The sequence below is a fragment of the Protopterus annectens genome, chromosome 10.part0, assembly GCF_019279795.1.
Source record: "Protopterus annectens isolate FY-2018-M chromosome 10.part0, PAN1.0, whole genome shotgun sequence".
Taxonomy (NCBI): Eukaryota; Metazoa; Chordata; order Ceratodontiformes; family Protopteridae; genus Protopterus; species Protopterus annectens.
Window position 1 is genome coordinate 350,677,080 of NC_056744.1, and position 23,617 is coordinate 350,700,696.

The 23,617-nt window shown below is 42.4% G+C and overlaps 1 protein-coding gene across 1 annotated transcript in view; it reads right to left on the reverse strand.

The window, feature by feature from the left end:
- The window catches only part of PRRC2C (proline rich coiled-coil 2C), a 2,776,386-nt gene that overhangs the window by 851,749 nt on the left and 1,901,020 nt on the right, over positions 1–23,617 (reverse strand). The window contains exon 20 of the mRNA XM_044086759.1: positions 14,734–14,982. Within this exon, the coding sequence (XP_043942694.1) occupies positions 14,734–14,982 (249 nt within the window). The remainder of the gene's footprint in view (positions 1–14,733; positions 14,983–23,617) is intronic.

The window sequence follows — 23,617 nt, forward strand, 5'->3', positions numbered from 1 at the left end:
TCCAAATCTTTTGTTAATTTGTTTTTGTTGTCCGCTTGTAACAGGCAGTCCAGGTAAGGGTAAATTTGAATTCCCTGAAGCCTGCAATGAGCAATTACTGATGCCAGGCATTTCGTGAATACTCTGGGCGCAATAGAGAAGCCAAAGGGCAATGCTGAGAATTGATAATGCTCTGAACCTGCAAGAAATCTGAGGTATCTTCTGCAATCTGGCCGTAAGGGGACGTGCAGGTATGCCTCCTTGAGATCTAGAGTTACCAGCCAAGACTCCTTGCCCAGCATGGGAAGAAGCTGCTGTAGGGTCAGCATTTTGAATTTTGGAACAATGAGGTATGTGTTTAAAGCGGACAGGTCGAGAATAGGTCTCCATTGGTTTTCTTTTCTTGGTACCAGGAAGAGTCTGGACTAAAATCCTTGCCCTTGTTCCATAGATGGTACCCTTTCTACAGCTCTCATCCTTAGTAAGTGAGTTATTTGTTGTAGGGCTTCTGTCTTCTGATTTGGAGGTAGGTTTGGCATTCCTCTCTTCCTTGGTAGAGTATGGAAGTGAAACCTGTAACCTTGGTCTATTGACTGTAAAATCCATTTGTCTCCTGTGATGTAATGCCAGTTTACTGAAAATAAGGCTAGCTTTCCGCCTAAGGGTGCTTCTAGTTGTTCCCTGGTAGGCGGTGCCAGAGCCAAGTCACTGTGATTGTCCTGTGGAAGTGGTGGCGGCTGGATCTGTGGCTGTACCTCGCTGGTTGTTAGCCTGCCATTGACGTCCCCTGCAGGCATCTCTGGATTGACCCCTGCCTCTTGAGCGCCTATTTCTGCCTCTCGGAGCTCTGGAGGTGTCTGGAAAGGACCAATTCTTGGAAGGCCAGTTCCTGCTAAACCTTGGAGGCTGGACCTGCAAGAAATCCTTGACTGTCTGGACAGATTTTGCTTTCTCTTCCACCTTCTTCAGCACTTGCTGTGCAGGGAGCCAAACAAATTGAGCTTATCCATGGGAGCATCTAGGAGCTTTGATTTAACATGGTCTGGTAAGGACTGCTCTTTTAACCATGCATGTCTTCTGATCACTGTGCCAGTCATGGCTGATCTAAAGGAAGCCTCCAGTGCATCATAGCCGCATTTTAAAGAATGATTACTGACCTGCTGAATGTTATGTACCATTTCCTGAACAGATTTTTTGTCTAATGGTTCATCAGAGGACAGATTTTTAGTTAACTGATCTAACATAAATTCCTCATACTGAATCATGTGGAATTGACAGTTTAAGGCTCTAGCTGAAAGAGTAGCAGAAGTGTAAACTTTTTTACCCCATCTCTCTAAGGCCCTAGATTCCCTTTCAGAGGGGAGGGGGTTTTTGGCAGAGGTAGCTGCTACAGCCTTGGGTCCCTGGGAGATAGTTTCGGGATCTGCAAGAGGAGCCTTATACAAATGATAATGTGTGTCCGGAACCCTGTAGTATCTATCGGGCTTAGCAGGGGCCGGAGGAAGAGAATCAGGAGCAGTACAAGCATCATTAAATGCATCATCCACAACAGTAAGTACAGGAGGAATGGCTAAAGGCCTATGCTGTGGCAAATGCAGAAAGGTTCTAAGCCTTTTCCTAGAGTCTGTAAAATCCTGGCCCTGCCATTGAAATTGTTCCCTCATAGCATGCAAGGTTTCCCCAAAGGAAAATTCCTCAGGAGGAGAGGCAGAAGGAATGGACTCTTCTGCATCAGAGTCCTCATAAGGAGAAAAAGGGCCCTCTGGAGGGTTAGAATTATCTGATTCATCAGAGGAGTTATCTGTAGAAACTGGCTCAGGGGGCTCTGCTCTAGGCCTCGTCTGTGGAGGTGGATGAGAGGCCCTGTCTGGGTGAGGTTGGGATCCCCGGATCAAAGAAATGAGATCCTCTGCAAGACTAAGCATTTGAGAACTAGAGCTAGGCCTGTGTGAGGGGGTCTTAGCAGGCACAGTTTTGGTAGATTTTGCTGCTTTAGCCCTGGCAAAGGCCTTAATCGACATAGATGCAGGAGGCCTAGCAGCTCCACGTGCAGGGATAGAAATATCCAAGGGGATAGTATCAGATAAATTCTGTGAACCTGCAAGAGCGGGTGGTATTTCAGAAGCCGATTCCACCATGCTGGATGAGGCCTCGGTAGGAGGAACGCTTTCAGCCGAAGGAAGAATCGTGGACTCTGTTTCAGCCGAAACCGAGACACTCGCGGTTGGCTTAACCACGGTTTCGGCCGAAACCGCGGACCGCGAGTGTCGGTCCTTTTCCTTGCGCTTTTTAGAAATTTGCATAGTCGGAGGATCCAACGGCATAATGTAAGCAAAATCGGAGCCGAAAAACTCCTCAGCAAATTCCGACCGCCGTCTAAGCGTCCGCCGGTTGAAAGAAGCACAGGCTAGACAAGCTGCTACGTCGTGGTCTGGGCCTAGACAAGGTAAGCAGTAAGAGTGGAAATCTTTATGAGGTATTTGTTTCCCACAAGTTAAACAGTTATTCACTTTTTCTGACATCGGCTGAGGCAAGAAAGAGTCCCCAACGGGGTACTTAGCTTTTTTGAAGTCTTCGGTAGCTGTTTTGAAGTCTTCGGTAGTAGTAATCTCTGGTTCTGACCGACCGGCACTTGCGAACAGCTTCTGCTTCGGGCGCCACGCGACAAGAAAGACTGGGGAAAATGGCGTCGGCTGTTGCCTTTATACCCGAATAACTGCAGCTATGACGTCGGGTGAAGTGCGACACCAGCCGAGGCCAGACCCAGACTTTGGAATCCGGCCGACCGAAGGGCTGCCTGATGACAGGACAACCCATTTGTAAGGACTGCAGATGCATCCTTGAAGGACATCAGTGAAACACAACGAACATCTACAGGATGATGGAACTTTAGCTACTCAAGTCCATAGGAAACATCCAGAGGTCAATACATTTCTACAGGTCAAAAGCTGTTATCCACGACATAAAATTAAACATATACCTAAAGCCCAATTCATGTGGCTGCGCAGGATTTATTCTTCGGATAAAATATTTGCCTTGCAGGAACAATTAATCACTACATTTTGCAACAGACTACATAACTATGATATTGTTCAACATGGACAGAACTGATTTACTTAAATATAAAAATAAAAAAGAAACAACATACCCAACATACTAGTAATAGGTGACTCTATAGTCAGGCACATTGATGTCCCACTCACTAGGCTGAATAAGGACAAGGTTACTGTTAGCTGCCTGTCGGGTGCCAGGATCTGCCACATAACACAAGCACTCAGGTCACTCCAGAACAAGTACAAATACGACTCTGTCATTGTCCACGTTGGTGTGAATGACCTGAGCTGTACCTCCCTGGACTACATGAAGAGAGACATGGAAGAGCTCTCTGATCACGTAGCCCAGGCCGGTTATAACTGAGTAGCATCCTGCCCTCACCTAGAATGATATCACTGTATAAAGAAAAAATTATTAATTTCAACAAATGGCTAAGTTTCTGGTGTCATTCAAAGTGGATTCAGTGTCTGTCCACCTGGGATGACATGCTCGACAAGCCATGCTGCTTCGTTAGAGGCTGCTTGCACCTGTCACCCTTAAGCTTTCGAATACTGGCCAAGGCTCTTGCCACCCCCATAGTGCCTTTTTTAGGCAAGGCTCAAAAGACAAACCCACCGCCGTAAATAGCACAAGTAATAAAAAAAAACTGAGGGCAATGCTACTCGATGCCAGAAGTCTAAACCTCAAAATGCACGCACTCGAGGCACTCCTCAGTATGGAGAAAATCGATTTATGTGCAGTAACAGAAACCTGATTTAAGGCTCCAGAAAGCACCCCAGCACTACCAGGCTACAACTCATACCATACCTTTCGGCCCCAGAACCCGGACTGAAATACAAAAGGAGGGGGTGTATCCATATTCATCAAGGATACCCACACCTCCAGGTTAGTGGCACAGCAAGATGCTTCAGAGATCATCCACGTGCAACTAACAATGGGCAAAACTGCAATTCATATTGTAGCTTCCTACAGATCACCCACCATGTCCCAGGACCAACATTCAGCATTTCTGGAAACACTGGGAAACAAATGTCCTACCAAACACCCTAATATTGGGTGATTTCAATTACTCAAACATTAACTGGGAGAACTACTCAAGTACTAACTCCCTTGCCCAACATTAATTAGAATTTATAAACTCAAACGCCCTGGATCAAGTGGTCAAAACTCCCACCAGAGGTGACAACATACTGGACCTAGTCATCATCAACATGGGCAACCAGTGTTCCACACCAGAGGTCAACCCATCGCTGGTTAGATCTGACCGTAAACAAATCACTTTGGATATCCACATTCCGCCCCCATCCCCGGACAAGGAAACCACAGTGAAAAACTTTTCAGAAGCAAACTTCACATTACTTAAGACCGAGGTAGAAAGTTTCAAAGCCCCCATGCAAAAGGATAACTCTGTCTAAGCTGCAAAATACTTTACTAATGCATTCTATGGGCACCTACAAGCATGCATGGATCGTGCTATCCCAAACAAAACCAAAAGTCACTCCTCCAAGAAAAGGAAATCAGTCTGGTGGACCCCTGCCATAAACAAGCTATATAATCAAAGGACCAACTAGTACAGAAAAGAGTAAAATCCAAAGAAGGGGAGACATCTCTGATCATTATCAGCAAGAAACTACGATCCCTCATAAAATCATCCAAGGCGAACTTCAAAAGAAAAATTGCCAAGGACGCCAAAGATAACCACAAGGCATACTTTAGCCATGTCAAAAACTGCACCATGGCTTTCTAGAGAGTCTAAACTCAAGCATGGGCTTTATGGCGTTCTTCTAAAGACCCTCAAGATCACATTAAATAGAGGCAATCCAGGAACGAAACCAAAAAAACAATTTTACAAGACAAAAAACAATACTACTGTAATTTACAGACAGTAAATCAAAATAACAATCAGAAGTTTTGGGCAGGTTTAAATAATCTACTACATCCTGGACAAACTTCAACCCCAATCCCTGCAGCTACTATTGATAAAACCCCTGAAGATGTTTCTGATAGTTTTAACCAATTCTTTACTGAGACAATTCAAGCCCTAGCTAGCCAACTACCTCCTAGCTCCCCTGGTCCTGAAAGTAGCACCCCTACAAACCTACTTGCGTTCAGCTTCCAACCAGTCGCCACTTCACTTATCCGTACCTTGATCAAAAAATTAAAACCCACTACACTTTCTGCTGATCAACTCCCTGCCGAGTACCTACAAAAATCAGCTGATGCTATTGCTTACCCCGTCTCAATACTAATCAATCGAACCATAGTAGAAGCTAAAATTCCCACCATCTGGAAAATATCCTATGTAATCCCACTTCACAAAAGAGGCAGCTCTACTGAATTCTCCAATTATAGGCCAATAGCTATACTCTCTCCACTTGCAAAGATTATGGAAAAATGTATTCATAGACAACTCATGCACCACCTAATCCAAAATCGCCTTATGGCAGACACTCAGCATGGCTTCCGTCCTCATCACAGCACTACTTCAGCCCTCCTAGCCTTTACTAACACCATAAACCATAATCGCAACAATAATTATATATCCTCAGCCCTCTTTTTGGATCTTTCCAAGGCATTCGATATGGTTGATCACCAACTTTAATCCACACCCTGCAAACATTCTGTCTAGATACTGGAGCCCTCCAATGCTTTCAATCCTACCTGAATGGTCGACAGCAGGCTGTCCTCTGGCAGAACAAACTCTCTAACCTTCTACCTAACACCCTCGGAGTACCACAAGGCTCTATACTAGGGCCCCTGCTGTTCTCCATCTTCATTAACGACCTTTATACTGTCATCCCAAAAGTCAGCTGTATCCAATATGCTGATGACTCTACTCTGATTTGCTCAGCCACATCTCCAGTAGAGTTATGGTCAGCTACCCAGACCACCTTTAATACAATAGAAAACTTGCTTTCTGAACATCGTCTGATCCTAAATCCCAAAAAAACTAAAATGCTGTTATTTTCACCAACACGTAGGTCTACCGCTTTCACCTTTACCATAAAATCAAATGATGGCACAATAATCTCCCCTGACCCATCTACAAAACTATTAGGTGTCATCATAGACAATCTCAAATTTGACCTACATGTTAACCAAACTATCAAAACCATCAATAAAAAACTAGGGCCACTTTACAGAATAAAAGCCTTCCTAACCCCTCCAGCTAAAATTGCCATAGCTCGCTCTCACCTTCTTTCAACCCTTCTGTATGCATCCCCTCTACTCTCGAATTTGAACAAGACTGTCCTTAAACTCTCAATTTGCTACAACCACATTGCCAGGTTTGCCACTGGGCTGCCTTTTAGGACACATCATTGCATTAATCTAAATCAGCTTGGTTGGCTTGAACTACCTAGCCTAATCCAGTATAACTGATTATGGCCTATAAAATCCTCTATAATCCAGACAATACTCCTGCACTTAAAAATATTATCACCCCCTATAACAATCCTAGACTGCTTCGATCCTCCAACAAACTACTAATTCAGACTAGCAAAATTAATAACACAGCCGGTGATTCTCTCTTTGCAAACTCTGTAAGTAGATCCTGGAACTCTCTTCCAGCTGATATTACCTTACTTTCCACCTTAGGTCAATTTAAAACTAGACTCAAACAACATTTGTCACTTAACTGGCTATGTCAATGTATCAAGCCTGGCTAACTCGAATGTGTAAAAATCTGTTAGCCAGTTTACTGTGTAATTTAATTTAATCCTGACTTGTGCTCAGGACTAACTGTAACCTGTGGAACTTGTTTAACTTGCTTACTTATGTAATCTCTGTAAATAGTCTGTTTGTAATATGTAATGCTGGTATTATGTAATGCTGTATCTGCTTACCCTTGGAGCTTTTCTCCCCGGGCCTCCGCTGAAAATGGACATGCATCCAGTCAGACTATCCCGGTCAACAAATGTAAAATAAAAATAAATAAATAAAAATCTAAGTGGCAATGCTCAGATCTGCTCGTAGTTAGTGCGGAATGGCACAAAATACACTGAACCGACCGATATTGCCAACATCCTGGCAGACAGGTTCAATGCAAACGTCACCCCACTCTCAACCCCAAAAGGGCCCATAACCATACCAGAAGAATGTAAAGCCCCTGAAATCACAGACACTCAGGTTAAAACAGCCCTCTCCAAAGCCAAAATCACAGCATCAATGGGACCGGATGGTGTCCCAGGCTGTGTCCTACACGAGCTCAAAGATGAACTAACCCCTCACCTAAACACACTGTTCAAACTCAGCCTCTCCACAGGCTACGTACCCATAAAGTGGCGCACAGCAACGGTTATTCCGCTCCACAAAGGTGGAGCCACAACAGACCCCGGGAACTATCGCCCTAAAAGCCTGACTAGCTGGTCTGCAAGGCTATGGAGTGCATCATCATGGAACTCCTTAACAGAGACATTGGGAACCTCCAAACACTGGACCCTAACCAGTTCGGCTTTGTTAAAGGCAGATCACGCCTCCTAAACCTGGTGGACTTCTTTGAGACAGTTACCAAGGCTATAGATGAGGGAAAGGTGGTACACAGCCTACCTATACCTCGCAAAGGACTTCAACACCATTCCCCATTCTGGTATTATAGACAAGCTCACCAGCCTGAACATAAACCCCTATGTCACAAGATGGGTTGTCAACTGGCTCACGGACAGAACCCACATGGTAAGAGTTGTGGGAGCTAGGTCCAACTCTAACCGGTTACAAGTGGAGTTCCCAAGGGCTCAGTCCTAGGACCCCCTCCTGTTCGGCATATACTTCTCAGAGGTACAGGCAAGCACAGGAGGACTATGGCTGACCAATTTCGCAGACGACTGCAAACTAGGGGCTATAATTGACTCTCTGGCTGACACAGACATTCTCCAAAAGGGTCTCACTGAGATGGATACCCGGTGTCAAAATCATGGCCTCAAGCTAAATGCCAAAAAGTGCATAGTCATACCCTTTGGAAAAAAACCCACAAACTATCACATAGGTGGTAGTCCCCTAAATACGGAAACTGTAATAAGGGATCTGGGGACCCAAGTAGATAGTATCTCTGCTTTGATGATCACATTGCCAAAGTGGTTAGAAAATCCTTTTATGTGGCCCACCTAATCACAAAAGGGTTTGCATCCAGATCAAAAGAGGTCATTGTGCCCCTCTACTCATCACACCCATTATAGAGTACAATGCCCCATTTGGGATGTACCTTACAAGACACCTGCAACAGCTGGAAAGACCACAGAAGTACCTCACCAAGAGGATCACTGGCCTCAAACAGATGCCCTATGCAGCTCGACTGAAGAAACTCCAGCTGTACTTGGTTGCATACCGCCTACTCAGAGGTGATCTCTGCCTGACATACAAGGCCATGTCCAACCCAGAATTGATGGACATGCTCCACCTAAAGAAAACCTTATCCCCTCGAGCCACACGCTCTAGGGATCTAAACCTCAGCGCAACAATAAATGGGATGTGCTGGAGGGATAGATTCCTGCCTCCCATGCTTTGGAACAAGATTCCAATTACATTAGGCAGAGCTCCTCGCTAACACTCCAAGATAAACCTTGACAAGTGGATGGGAAACAAAAGTTTACCTCTGGGATCACTTCAGTGGCTCTGCTGGACAGAGGCACAGGGAACTAATCTAAGGGGGCTGCGAAAGCCAACACATTCTGGCTAGGCTTATAAATGCCTTCGGGCAGACAGCTCAGTACCTACCTATGAAACTAAATTTGGACATTCCTTTAGGTTTATTACCAACTATGGCAGTAATACATAATTTTTGATAGAATTAATGCATAAACATTGGGGCGTATTATTGTGTGATGACATCTTGAGGTGCCTGTTCTCTTATAGAAAGGGTAGGACACTAGGTGGTTGGCTAAATCATAAAATTGACAATATGGCTGTGGGTTCACAGCAGACAATTTTTTTATGGGCAAGTACTGAGTACAATCACTGTAGTTTGTCTACATTTCTGATATTACACAGTTTACCACTCAGTACCCTCAAGGGTATCTGATATTTATGTTAGTGGCAATTATGAATCGGACTGGGTCATTTATCTAGTTTTATGTACGTCCAGCATTTTATGTAGGACAAACTTCCCGTCCATTAAAATTACGTATTTCAGAGCATCTCAGTGATGCTACATGTGGTCGCCAGTCTAATGCCATTTATAAACCAAATCAAGCATCCCATTGCCAAATTTAGGTTTCTCATTATTGACAGAATTACATTTAAAACTAAAGATAAAGTAGGCTGGCACAACATACTAAACAAGAGAGAGGGAAAAAATTGATTATTTTATTTTAAGAGCACTTTTCTCTCCTGGACTTAATGAGCATTTGTGATTCACGAATAGGGTTTGTATGCTTGTTATTTAAGGAGGAAGCAAATGTATTTGTAATTGTTGCACTGAGGAAGGCTTTTCAGCCAAAGCAGGTATGTTACCCTTTGCTCCCACTGTGGATATGTTTATCAAATAATTAAAATGAACTGTGCTGAAAATGTGTGTACTGGCTTTTTGTCTTCATTTGTGGAATTTGATTTTTGGCTGTGTACCAGGTTCATACTTGCGTGACTGTGGATGTAGCATTGTAGGGATATTAAACCCACACACAAGCCCCACAATGAGTACTACAAAATACATGACAGACCGGGCCTACATCAACCAGTCTCTGCATGTGCAATTAGGTAGTAGGGCAACTATCCTGTGTTGTGCAACACAATTACTATAGCATAGATGGGGATAGCGGTCCTTTACAAAAATACTCTGTTAATAGAGACACCATTCAACCACCCCAATTCAATAATGCAGAACCCCTTATAACCAAATGACAGATTAACCAGAACAAATGCTTGAACATAGTCTGTGCTTACATTCCACCAGGCAACAACTTAAATACCCTAGAGGATATCCTATACTGGCTATCCACTATCTATCCCAAGAAACCATAGTTCTTGGTGACTTCAATACCAACTACAACCCTGCTCCTCCAACCCCCCCAATAAACTTATCTGGGATTAACCAGACCATAACCTCTCCCACTAGTATAAACAAACCGACCAACAAAGAAAGCATCCTAGACTGGATCCCAGTTAATAACCAACCCCAACTGTACACAGCTGGCACTCCCCCTGATGACCTTAGCAACCATTTACTAACCTATATAATAAAACATAAGGCAGGAAACCCTCACTAGACCAAATATAAAACACTTAGAAACAGGAAAAACTGACACTGCTATATTCCTAAACTAACTAAAAGCAGCTGACTGGTGAAAACCAAACAATGTACCATTAGAAGAGGCCGTAGCTCACTAACACTAAATCCCTACAATGTACCATTAGAAGAGGCCGTAGCTCACTAACACTAAATCCCTACAATGTACCATTAGAAGAGGCTGTAGCTCACTAACACTAAATCCCTACAATGTACCATTAGAAGAGGCCGTAGCTCACTAACACTAAATCCCTACAATGTACCATTAGAAGAGGCTGTAGCTCACTAACACTAAATCCCTACAATGTACCATTAGAAGAGGCCGTAGCTCACTAACACTAAATCCCTACAATGTACCATTAGAAGAGGCTGTAGCTCACTAACACTAAATCCCTACAATGTACCATTAGAAGAGGCCGTAGCTCACTAACACTAAATCCCTACAATGTACCATTAGAAGAGGCCGAGCTCACTAACACTAAATCCCTACAATGTACCATTAGAAGAGGCCGTAGCTCACTAACACTAAATCCCTACAATGTACCATTAGAAGAGGCCGAGCTCACTAACACTAAATCCCTACAATGTACCATTAGAAGAGGCCGTAGCTCACTAACACTAAATCCCTACAATGTACCATTAGAAGAGGCTGTAGCTCACTAACACTAAATCCCTACAATGTACCATTAGAAGAGGCTGTAGCTCACTAACACTAAATCCCTACAATGTACCATTAGAAGAGGCCGTAGCTCACTAACACTAAATCCCTACAATGTACCATTAGAAGAGGCTGTAGCTCACTAACACTAAATCCCTACAATGTACCATTAGAAGAGGCCGTAGCTCACTAACACTAAATCCCTACAATGTACCATTAGAAGAGGCGTAGCTCACTAACACTAAATCCCTACAATGTACCATTAGAAGAGGCCGTAGCTCACTAACACTAAATCCCTACAATGTACCATTAGAAGAGGCTGTAGCTCACTAACACTAAATCCCTACAATGTACCATTAGAAGAGGCCGTAGCTCACTAACACTAAATCCCTACAATGTACCATTAGAAGAGGCTGTAGCTCACTAACACTAAATCCCTACAATGTACCATTAGAAGAGGCCGTAGCTCACTAACACTAAATCCCTACAATGTACCATTAGAAGAGGCTGTAGCTCACTAACACTAAATCCCTACAATGTACCATTAGAAGAGGCTGTAGCTCACTAACACTAAATCCCTACAATGTACCATTAGAAGAGGCCGTAGCTCACTAACACTAAATCCCTACAATGTACCATTAGAAGAGGCCGTAGCTCACTAACACTAAATCCCTGCAATGTACCATTAGAAGAGGCTGTAGCTCACTAACACTAAATCCCTACAATGTACCATTAGAAGAGGCCGTAGCTCACTAACACTAAATCCCTACAATGTACCATTAGAAGAGGCTGTAGCTCACTAACACTAAATCCCTCAGTATCCTTGATTCTCATGCTCCTGCACGTACAATAAAATCTAGATCAAACAGCACCATGGCTCACAAGAGAGACCAAATCTAAAATCAAAACTAGAAACAGAGCCTGGGCTAGCTGCAGAACAACCAAAGCCCTACTTCACCATCTAAAATACTGTCAACTCAGGAATGATACAAAAAAAATCTATTTTACTAAATAAAAAAGCTTCTACCAAAATCTCCTACAAAAACACCAAAACAACCCTCAAAAGTTCTGGGCAGGCTTAAATCAACTACTTCATCCAGGTCATTCTACCACCCCCAAGCCCGGCTAACCACACCCATAGTTCCCCAGAGACCATAGCTAACACTTACAATAACTTTTTCACTGAAACAATCCAACCCCTAGCAAATCAACTAACCCCCACAAACAAACCACACCCCTAATCTACCCACTGATCACCCCCAATTTAGCTTCCAACTGATATCCACTAGTTTTATCAAAATACATATCCCCTCCCTCTGGGAAATATCCCACATCATCCCACTCCATAAAGGTGGTAGTTCTACAGATATCCAACTACAGACCAATTGCCATTCTTTCCCCACTAGCCAAAATAATGGAGAAATGTGTACACAAGCAACTAATGCAATGCCTTACACAGAATAACTTACTATCAAACTCCCAGCATGGTTTCAGGCCATACCACAGCACCACCTCAGCTCTCCTTTCCTTTGCTAATGCCATAAACCAAACAGGAATGGCAATAGGCTATCCTCCACCCTTTCTTGACCTATCAAATCTATTTACCTCAATAAGAACATAATCCAGTGGTTCCCAGTCCTTCCTGACTGGTAGACAACAGGCAGTACTAAGGCAGGGCAAACTCTCCAGCCAGCTACCTCTCACACTTGGTGCCCCTCAAGGCTCCATACTAGGCCCACTACTCTTCTCTATTTTTATTAACAACCTTCACACTGCTATCCTTAAAGCTACCTGTATTCAATATGCAGATGATTCCACTCTGATCTGCTCAGCCACCTCCTCATCCGAACTGCAAATCCTAACCCAAACAACATTTAACACTATTGAGAACTGGCTCGCCAACCAACGCCTACTGCTGAACCCCAATAAAACTAAACTTCTACTCTTCACCCCCACTAGTAGATCTGTCACGTCTAACAATGGTACCACTATCTCCTCAAGTCAACACACCAAACTTCTAGGGGTTATTAAATACTATTTCAAATTTGACCTACAGGTCAACAAAATCATACAGACCATCAATAAGCTTTGATCACTGTATAGAAACAAGACATTTTTAAACCACTGGCTAGGACCGTAATTGCCCGGTCACACCTACTCTTTACTCTTTTATACGCCTCACCTGTACTCTCAAACCTCAACAAATCAGAACTAGGTAAGCAGTCCCATTGCTACAACCATATTGCCAAATTCACCACTGACTCCACCTACAGAACCCATCACTGCCAAAAACTGAAACAACTAGAGTGGCTAGAACTGCCCAGCTTAATTCAATCAGCTCTTAATAGTGCACAAAATTCTGTACCACTCTGAGGATACCCCCTCACTTATAAATATTATTAAGCCATATAGCAACCTGAGAACCCTACAATCAGCCAACAAACTACTGGTCCAAACCCACAGAGCTAATAGCTCTGCTGGTGAATCCTTGTTTGCCAACTTGGTTGGCAAAACCTGGAATTCGTTGACAAACTATATAACCCTACAATCCTCCAAAAGTATCCTCAAAAAAACCCTCAAACAGTATCTCAAAGTGAACTGGCTTTGCCCATGTACCAACCCTGGTTAAGTTATAAACTGAAAGCATAACCTGTAAATATCATAACATGCAACTACATCACCAAGCTCTATATCCAATCTGATGTCTTTTGCTTTTAACTGTGTCGGTCCATGAGAATTGAGAGTCCCTACTAGGGAACACTAATAAACCACTGTACATAATCACTTTGTTGTATAGTTTCTAATGTTATCTAACTTCTTGTGTCATCTATGTAAGTTTGTCTATTTGGAGCTTTTCTCGCCGGACCTCCGCTGAAAATGGACATGTATCCAGTCGGACTATCCCGGTAAACAAATGTAAAATAAATAAAACAGCATAAGAGGGCAAAGAAAAAGCAGGTTCCACAAACAGCATCTAATAAAAATAAACAATACTAAAGTCACATTAAAAACAGAAGTGCAAGTGTTGACAACACAGCACCTGAGTGCGAACTGCTGTGAACACCTGAAAGCCATCTGTGAACCAACAGTTTGACAGCACTTATGAGAAGCAGTAGGTGTAGAAACATGACTCAGCAGCTATGGAAGTAAAGCAGGCATGCAGAAATGAAATGCACAGGCAAATTAGGCAGTTATATTCCACAATCACTACAGATCAGTAGAACAGTAATGAATTGCTTCAAAACGTGATGTAAAAGGATTTTTTCATGAAAACAGACCTAAACTGACATATTGGCAAAAAACATCTGGCACAAGATGAGTTGTGCACATGCAGGAGGGTACCAACGTGATCACAGAGACAGCTCATCTCCATGAACAATTTCTGTGATGATGCTCAAGGGCTACACTTCTACGAAGGTACCTGCTGAGATGATGCTTACGCACTGCAGTACTGAGAGGTTAAGTGCAGACGAAGCCATTCGCTCCCAAAGCAAAGCATGAAAAACTTTCACCCTTTCCTTCCAAAAGCAACTGCTTCAATGGTCTGTTTTCTGCAGCATTTAACCGAAGAGATCAGAGCAGACAGGTAAACTGACAGCAGCAGAAGCATCCTAGTACACATGCTGTAATCAGAGAAGCAGCAATGTCTTTAAACACACACGCATTAAGTATTGCTTGGCCTCTCATACATGAAATTTTAGATTCTTGTAAGTCTCAAAGATGACAAAAAAATCTCTAGTATGAAATCACAGTCACTAAGCCAAACAACTAGTAATAAGCTCCAAACTGCTAGCCCCCTACAACAAATGGCTGAGCCTCTCACCTTTGGATTGGTTCCATATTCTGCAGAAGGCACTGCTATCATAGATTCCATTTCATTACCAAGCTCTGTCACAACTTTGGATTCCTTGGTCACAACAGGGTCAAGACTTCTCACAGCTGCAGGACCCGCCTTTTCTGGAACATCAGTATCAGCCTGCTGAACTTCTTTTACTTTCCTGTTTTTCATAGAACGCTCTTTCCCAATGGGACCAGGCTTATATTCCTTGCTCTCTAAAGGTCCCAAATCAGGCTAATAGAAAAAAAATGTACACGATTATTACCTGAACAAATACAATGCAATCTATGCAATTAAGTTTCAGTGAATCACTGAAAACCCTACAATAAAGCCATATTTAAGAACTACAAAGATAGGAGTACAAAATCATCATGTTTTGTTTTTATAGGTTCATAGGTTAGTACTAGGTTAATTGCCCCTTGTGGGCCATTTTAAGCCTAGCAAATTACCCCACGTGAGAATCAAACCCTGCACCTTGTGTTTGCCAGGTAAACACCTTAACCATTATGTCATCCTCCCACCCTTGCCATCCTCCCACGCTAGGGTTAAGCGCAATATCTCTGACTTAGTTGCAAATCAGTTCCTAATAATGCTGCCACATTCTGTTTACTTGGCACAGAACAAATGAACTCCAGCAGATGAAGAGAGTGTAAAGACTCCATGTTATGAGTTCTTCCTTGACTGCTATGTCAGCAAAATCAGGCTTGGCAATGGAGGGGAAATGCTGTCACTTATAACATACTGTTTAAATAGGAGTATGTTTGGAATTTCCAAATCAAAACTTGTAAATCCCATATAACTTGGCTTAACTGATGTGTATATTAACTGTGACGTACAAGAAAAAAAAAAAAAACTAGTAGAGAAAGCACAATGGACACAAGTCCTAAAGAAAAAACGTGTCCGCTCTGACAGGCACATAACCCAGTGGCCAAAGGATTCACATCCTGCTTACCTAACAGATAGACACAATGGGACACTGCAAAGTATTCAACAGTAAATCACTCAGCACTTGGCCAAATTTTAACCATCAAATGAAACAGTCATCAGTATCATATACCAAAATACCGTGGAGCCTTTTCTTGCAAAAAATCCTGAATGGCACACATCAATTCAGTGCTCTGGCAAGCCAAGCTGACTCACAAGGGAAAACACAAGACTCAAGACAGCCAAATGCAACCCTCAAAATATTGTATATAAACGAGCCATGCTAAACAAGCAATCAACTGCCAGGCAAAGAAAAACCAACACCACATTAACCAACCATCTAAACGACAAGCTCTCATTAAGGACTCAACCTGTTGCATGTTAATGAGACCTAGTTTTCCAAAAATTTGAGAAACTGCAAACAACACTCCTCATCCAACATAGAACTGCATAAACACCCCAAAGAGGATACAGTAGATCATTTTAAGAAATTAATGCAAGCATCTGAATTTCTTAATTTAAGGGGAAAAAATGATGTGTTTATATTCTGTCAGGTGTTAGGTTAAGGCCCACTCTGGGACTTACAGTTGTGTACACTTACCATAAATGCAGATGTTTGAGTGTATTCACTGTTGCAGTCATCGCATTTGGGTTATCTGCCTACAGGTAGCCTTCAGTCGGCCCGAATACCAGAGACTTGGGATTTCTGTGTCAGAAGCTGTTGCTTCTTCCATGTCAAGGGTATAAAACATGCAGCCGACGCCATTACATCAGTTTTTCTTGCCCCAGATGTCAGCAGCCTCCAAAGTAGGAAGCAATTACATGGCATGGAACACTCCCAGCAAAAAGCAAATACCAATGATGTAAAAAATTCCAAACAAAAAAGGAAAGGTAGAAGTAAAGAGAAGTCAGGTGGCTGGAGGGAGGGTAACCAGGACTGTAACAGTGAATTCACTCGAACACCTACATTTATGGTAAGTGTACACAAAGTACAGTTGTGTACACTTACCATAAATGTAGATGTTAGAGTGTATTCACTGTTGCAGTCATCACATTTAGGTTACCTGCTTGCAGCAGCCCTCAGTAGGCCTGATTAACAACGTCTTGGGTCCTACGTCGGTTGCTGTCCGTTCTCCCGTGATGTCAGGTTGTCAGGGGTATAAAACATGCAGCCGACACCATGACATCAGTTTTTCTTGCCACAGATGTCAGGTGCCCCCCTAATGGGAAGCAATTAAATCTATAAATATACAAGATTATACCGCCAACAAAAAAGCAAATACACCAAAAAGCTTTTGAGCATAGTAATGGAGAGCAGAGGTATAGCCAAGAGAAGTAAGGGGGCTGGAGGGAGGGTAACCAGGACTGCAACAGTGAATACAAACAAACATCTACATTTATGGTAAGTGTACAAAACTGTACTGTGTTCTTCGTGTTTCACAGTTGCAGTCATCACATTTGGATAGATGACCAAAGCTAAGGATGGGAGGTGGAATTTAGATAGCATTAGGGCCAGCTATAAGGCCCTTAAAGACTGCAGTGGCAAAGCCAGCTCTGGATTTAGAGAAAATTGGCAGATGGTAATGCTTGGTGAAAGTATGTACAGCATTCCAGGTAGCAGCTTCTAGGATGTCCCTGGTAGGGCCGCCTCTGAGAAAGGCTGTAGAGGTAGATGCAACCCTGGTTGAGTGGGGTCTGATCCCCTGTGAGACGGGGTTTCCATGATGCTTGTAGAAGAAATTAATGCAATGGCCTGTCCATTTGGAAATGGTTTGCTTTGAAATAGCCTACCCCTCTTGCCCCTGCAGCAAATGCCACCAGTTGTTGTTCAGATTTCTTTTGACATTTAGTCCTGTCCAAGTAGAATCTAAGTTGTCTGTGCACATCTAAGGAGTGCAGTATCCGTTCCCCTTTGTTCTGTGGATTAGGAAAGAAGGTTGGCAAATGAATGGACCAATTAAGGGCCATACTGGATACCACCTTGGCCATGAAGGAGGGATTAGTCCTGAGGGACACCCTGTCCACATGAAAGATTATGAAAGGCTCCACTGTCATAAGGGCCTGTAATTCAGATACCCTTCTAACTGAAGTGATTGCTAAAAGGAAAGCTGTTTTCCAAGAAAGCAATTTTAAGTCTGCAGTAGCGGTTGGCTTGAAAAGAGGAAGAGTGAGTTTATCCAATACAAAGTTAAGGTCCCAGGCTGGAGTTGGAGCTCTCCTGGGTGGTCGTAAATTTCTGGCCCCTCTGAGGAACTGCTTGAGCAGTGGATGAGAAAAGAGGGGAGGTTCTGAGTTATGAGCTGAAATGGTTGAGCCATGAATTTTGATGGAGGAGAAAGACAGGTCCTTGTGAAGCATCTCAGTTAAGTATTGTAAAATCTGAGGTAAATTGGGCACTGCTGTGCTCATCCCTTGAGACTGGTTCCAGGCACAGAATATTTCCATTTTTCAGCATAAGATTTTCTAGTACTAGGCCTCCTTGCCTCTAAATTGATATCCATCACTGGTTTACTGAGGGATGGTAATGGAGAGACTGGGTAATTAGCCAGGCTGCTAGGTTCAGTGCTTGAAGCTGAGGGTGCAGAATCTGGTTCTCTTGCTGAGACAACAGGGTAGGAAGTCTGAGGCAGGTGCCATGGGGCCAAAAGTGACACACTGCGCAAGAGGGGGTATCAGTGTTGGCGTGGCCAGTCTGGTGCAATCAAAATTGTCCTTGGTTTGTCTTGTTTGATCTTTAGTAGTTCTTTGGAGAGCAGAGGCAGAGGAGGAAAGGCATAAACTGATAGGTTTTTCCAGCTGAAGGACAGAGCATCCACTTTCCAAGCTTGTTTGTGGGGAGTCCTTGTGCAAAATTTGTCCAACTGATAGTTCTGGGGGAGGCAAACAGGTTTATATCTGGGCCCCCCTATTTGCTTGTCAACATGTTGAAAATCCTTGGTTCCAGTTTCCACTCGTGTGGGTCCATGAGGTTTCTGCTTAGTTCGTCTGCCAGTGTATTTAATTTTCCTGGCAGGAATTGAGCTTGTAGATGCACCTGGTAGCTTTGGGCTGGGTTCCACAATGCCATGGCTAGTCTGCAGAGGGGGTAAGAATGTGCACCCCCATGCTCGTTTATGCACCACATAACAGTGGTGTTGTCAGTCTTTACCATTAATTGTCCTGGAAGAATGTGGACCTTAAAGGCTGTCAGAGCATTCTGTACAGCTAACATTTCTTTTTGATTGATATGCAGGTGCATCTGACTTGGGTTCCATTTGCCCTGAATGCACTTCCCTGCCAGGTGAGCCCCCCACGCATAGTCTGATGCGTCTGTTAGGGTTTGGGCAGCAGGGGTAGTGTCAATAGTAGTCCCTTGTTTAGGTGGCAGGCCTCTACCCACCAAAGGAACTCTAGGCATAGGCAAGGTATGATAGGAATCATTGCTTCTAGAACCTGAGAATGTTGACACCATAGGCTTTTTAGATACCAGTGTAGTTTTCCTCATATGCAGTCTTGCATATGGAAATAGACGAATGTAGGAGGCCATGAACCCAAAGGCTTGTAGTATTTGCCTTGCAGATAGCAGGGTTTGTGTGGCCACTTGTTTGAAGTAGGGTGTCAAATGAATTTGTTTCTCTGGCGTGAGGAAAGCCATCTGGGAAGTTGTATTCAAGCTTGTTCCCAGGAATATAATTTGTTGACAGGGTACCAGGTGTGATTTCTTTTCATTTATGGTGTACCCCTGACAAGTTAGCACCCTTTGTACAAAGGCCAGATGATTCGAAAGTATGTCCTGGCTTTCTGCCTAAATTAGACAATCGTCCAGGTATGGGTATATTTTAATATTTCTTTGCCTGCAAAATGCAATGACTGGAGCTAGGCACTTCGTGAATACCCTGGGTGCAGTAGATAAGCGAAAGGGCAGTCCAGAGACCTGACAGTGCGTGTAGCCTGCCTTGAAGCGTAGGTATCTTCTGCAAGATTCCCTGATTGGGATGTGCAAGTATGTTTACTTTAAATCTAGTGTTGCCAACCAAGCATCTTTTCCAAGCATAGGGAGCAACTGGTGAAGAGTCAGCATGTTGAATTTTGGAATCACCAAAAAGGTGTTTAGAGTAGACAGGTCCAGGATAGGACACCATGAATTGTCTTTTCTGGGCACCTTGGAAATCTTGTCCCTTTTCCTCTTCTGGTACCAACTGAGTAGCCCTCATGCTTAAGAAAGTACTTGCTTTTGGGCCTCTGCCCACTGATTTGGGGCTAGATCTGGCCACCCACCTGATGTTGGTAACGTGTGGAAGTGAAATCTGTATCCCTGGGACACTATATTTAAAACCCATTTGTCCTGGGTAATGAGTTCTCAGTTCTTTGCATGAAGAGCAATCTTTCCCCCCAAAGGAGCAGTCAGTTGAGAAGTGCTTGGAAATTTTAAAAAGCAATCACTGAGACAGTTTATCATAGGGGGGAGTTTTATTACTGATATATGTGCCCCAAATAGTTGTAAAAGGAGTGGGCTGGTTTTCCTTCATGTTTCATACATTGCTGACGACTTGAAAGTTGACTTAACATTTCAATTGATGATAATTGTGTATCACTACTGCTGATGAACACTATATATAAATACTGCATCAAGATGCATTCAGCGTGGGTTGGTTTTCTGACTGGTTTTGTTCGCTTGCTGTCAGTCTGACAACTGTTCATCTCTGCTAATCTACCCTAGGTTTTGTGCACTGCCCTGTTTTACATCGGTATAGTTTTGGTAGTAATAACATTAGTTGCCAAATTGATGGCACAGCTTATAGCTTATAACATTTTTTTTGCCCCATATATATTTCCTGTTTAGTACATTTATTAGAATTATTTTGGGTTCTAAAGTGCCCCTGGCAACCATGGATTTGGAACAAATTTTACAAGGATTATGTGCCGATCGAGATGACATAGGGGTCTTTGGCATAGACCACATCTCAGGCAATGATCCAAATAATCTAATAATCCATCAGAGGGATGTGAACTGGCGTTTCAAAATCTAAGTAAGGGGGCTTAAAAGCCTCAGAGCCAATATTTGGCATATTAAACTTTTCCGTGCATATATTAAAAAGGATATGGCCCCTAGGGGTCTTAGAATACGTCTACAGCCATTGGTTGGGTAGATCTGAAGAGAGACTAACGACTGAATGGAATAAGGCATTACAACAAGCTTCTATGATGTTTGTCAATATTCTTTCTTCTCATTATGAAAGAATGATAGATATAAACCTATCGGAAGTCAAATCTGTTTGCGAAGAATGTAAAAAAATATGAATCACTCACTATATATGAAGGTTTAATTGATAAGCTGTCCAAGGATTTGGCAAACTTTGAGAAACAAAAGATAGAAAAATTAAAAAGTTTAACAGGGACATCGCAGATTACCAAAAGGGGCGTCCTTTTGAAATGCATAGATCTGTTTGATTTATGGATACAAGTCAGGGAACAGCAAGGGGCAAAACCAGAAAGAGACCTAGGTCCATTCTTAAAAATAATGACAGGTTCCTGACAAGAACATCGGGGGATGAATCCTCCTACACATACAGTGAAGATGCTCAGCCCCAGGAGTCACCAATGCGAAAAAGGTCCAACTCAGCACTCCCTTTAGAAGTGGAAAAAGGCGGCAGGGTGGCCGCAAGCATAAACATGGGAAGCAGAATAGATTCTGTGGAGGGATTGATAGAAACGTTACTAAGATAACTGATCAGGAATATAATGTGTTAAATTTGTCAGATGTTATTTTAACAACCGAACAAGAAAAAATGCTTAATAAAGGTCTTGGTTTTGTACCAAGCTTTTTCTGTAATGAGTATAACATTGTGTCTGATGTCATTAATTTCTGTCGAAATCTTAATCTTAAGATATTTTTTTCAGATGAAACAGCACAAAGCTCTCAAAGATCTACTGATTTTAAATTCCGTAAATCTCAATTCCAACCCCCCATGAATAAACACGTTTCGATTTTTCAACAATCAGTATTAAGGGATTTGCATTTTCCACATTTTGAATCACAAATTATGGGTGAAAATATCTCTGTATTGGAGAAAATGGCCTTAGAGGAATTGAGGAACAATCGGAACATAGCTATACTACCAGCAGATAGAGGAGGGGCAGTTGTGGTTTTAAACATGAACTATGTACACGAAGGTTTGGAACAATTATCATATACCAAATGTTATATGCGCATGTCTATTGATCCTACTCCCAACTTCAAAAAAGAAACAGATACCTTTTTAAATCCGAGGGTATCATTACTGCCAATACAGTTCAACATTTAACTGTGATGGACCCTCAAAAACAAATTCTGTACCTGCTTCCCAAAATTCATAAATCCATTTCTAAGCCACCTGGAAGACCAATAGTATCAGGCATAGGCTCTCTTACAGAACCACTATCCATGTTCCTGACGCAACATCTTAAGCCACTATTAACAAAGGTTAGGGCTAGGTTACAGGATACTACACAGTTCCTGCAAATTATACATGATACACAACTGGAACCACACTGATGTGTACACTAGATGTTAAGTCTTTGTATACGAGCATACCCCATTGGGCAGGATTACAGGCAATACATTACTGGTTAGAAAATTCCAATTTATACCCACCAGGACTCAACACTTTGCTTATTTGTATGGCTGAACATGTGCTCAACAAGAATGTTTTCTACTTTCAAGGGGAGTGTTATTGGCAACTTCAGGGTACTGCCATGGGGGCATCTTTTGTCCCCATATATGCAGATCTATTTATAGCGTACCTTGAAAAGTGCGTGATATACAACCCACTGCATAACATACATGGTTGAAATGGATATCTGGCATAGATAACTCGATGACTGTTGGATGGTGGGGCATGCGGATTCTGCGTACTTGCAGGAATTTGTGGAATATTTGAATAGTAACATTTGGGGTATAGTATTTACTATTACATATGATCTCAATACTATTGATTTTTTGGATGTTACGCTGTATAGGAATAATGACCATACTTTGAGTACTAAAACATACATGAAATATCCACAATATAACACCTTATTACATGCATCTAGTATGCATCCACGCCACACCATCTGCAACATATCAAAGTCTCAATTTTTGAGAATTAAACGTATTTGTTCATCCCAGACAGACCTTGGGATTGCGAAACAGGATCTACAAAACAGATTTCTAGATAGAGGTGATCACCAATCAGATATAATATCAGCTAGTATGTGGTCTGACAACCAAGATAGAAGCAAATTATTGGAATATAAGAAACGTCAACCGTTAGGTGTAGAGTCTTCATTAAGGTTTGTCACCACATTCGGTAGGAATCACAAACATTCTTGATTCTAATTGGAATATATTACTAGCAAATGATCATTTAAGAAATATCTTGGGCCCGAAATGCCAATTTTCATATAGACGGGGCAAGAATTTAAGAGCCATGTTTTCGCACTATAAACACAAGGAAAGTGGAGGTGCTATTCACAAACAGTTGACAATATCTGGGGATGAACTTGTGGGAACATTTCCATGTGGTCATTGTGCATCTTGTAATCAAGTTAGTAAATTGAAAGAGTTTACTAGTACCAATACAAGCAGGGTCTATGATATTAGAGTTTTTGGTAACTGCAGCAGTACCTGGATTATTTATTTGGCAAAGTGTCAATGCTCAGCATTTTAGGTCGGACAAACATCACGATCACTCAGAATTAGGATGGGTGAACCTAAAAGTGACATAAAAAATAAAAAGGAAACCAATGCTTTGTACAGACACACACAAACGTTAAAGCCAAGTTTATGTTTATAATCAGACAAAATAACGGGAGACAGAAGTAACCAACAAGGGTGGCACAGTATCTTGAACCACAAAGAAAAATATTGGATTCTTCACCTTGGTGCCTTATTTCCCCCTGGGTTGAATGACCACTTGTAAACTCAAAATTATCTGATACATAA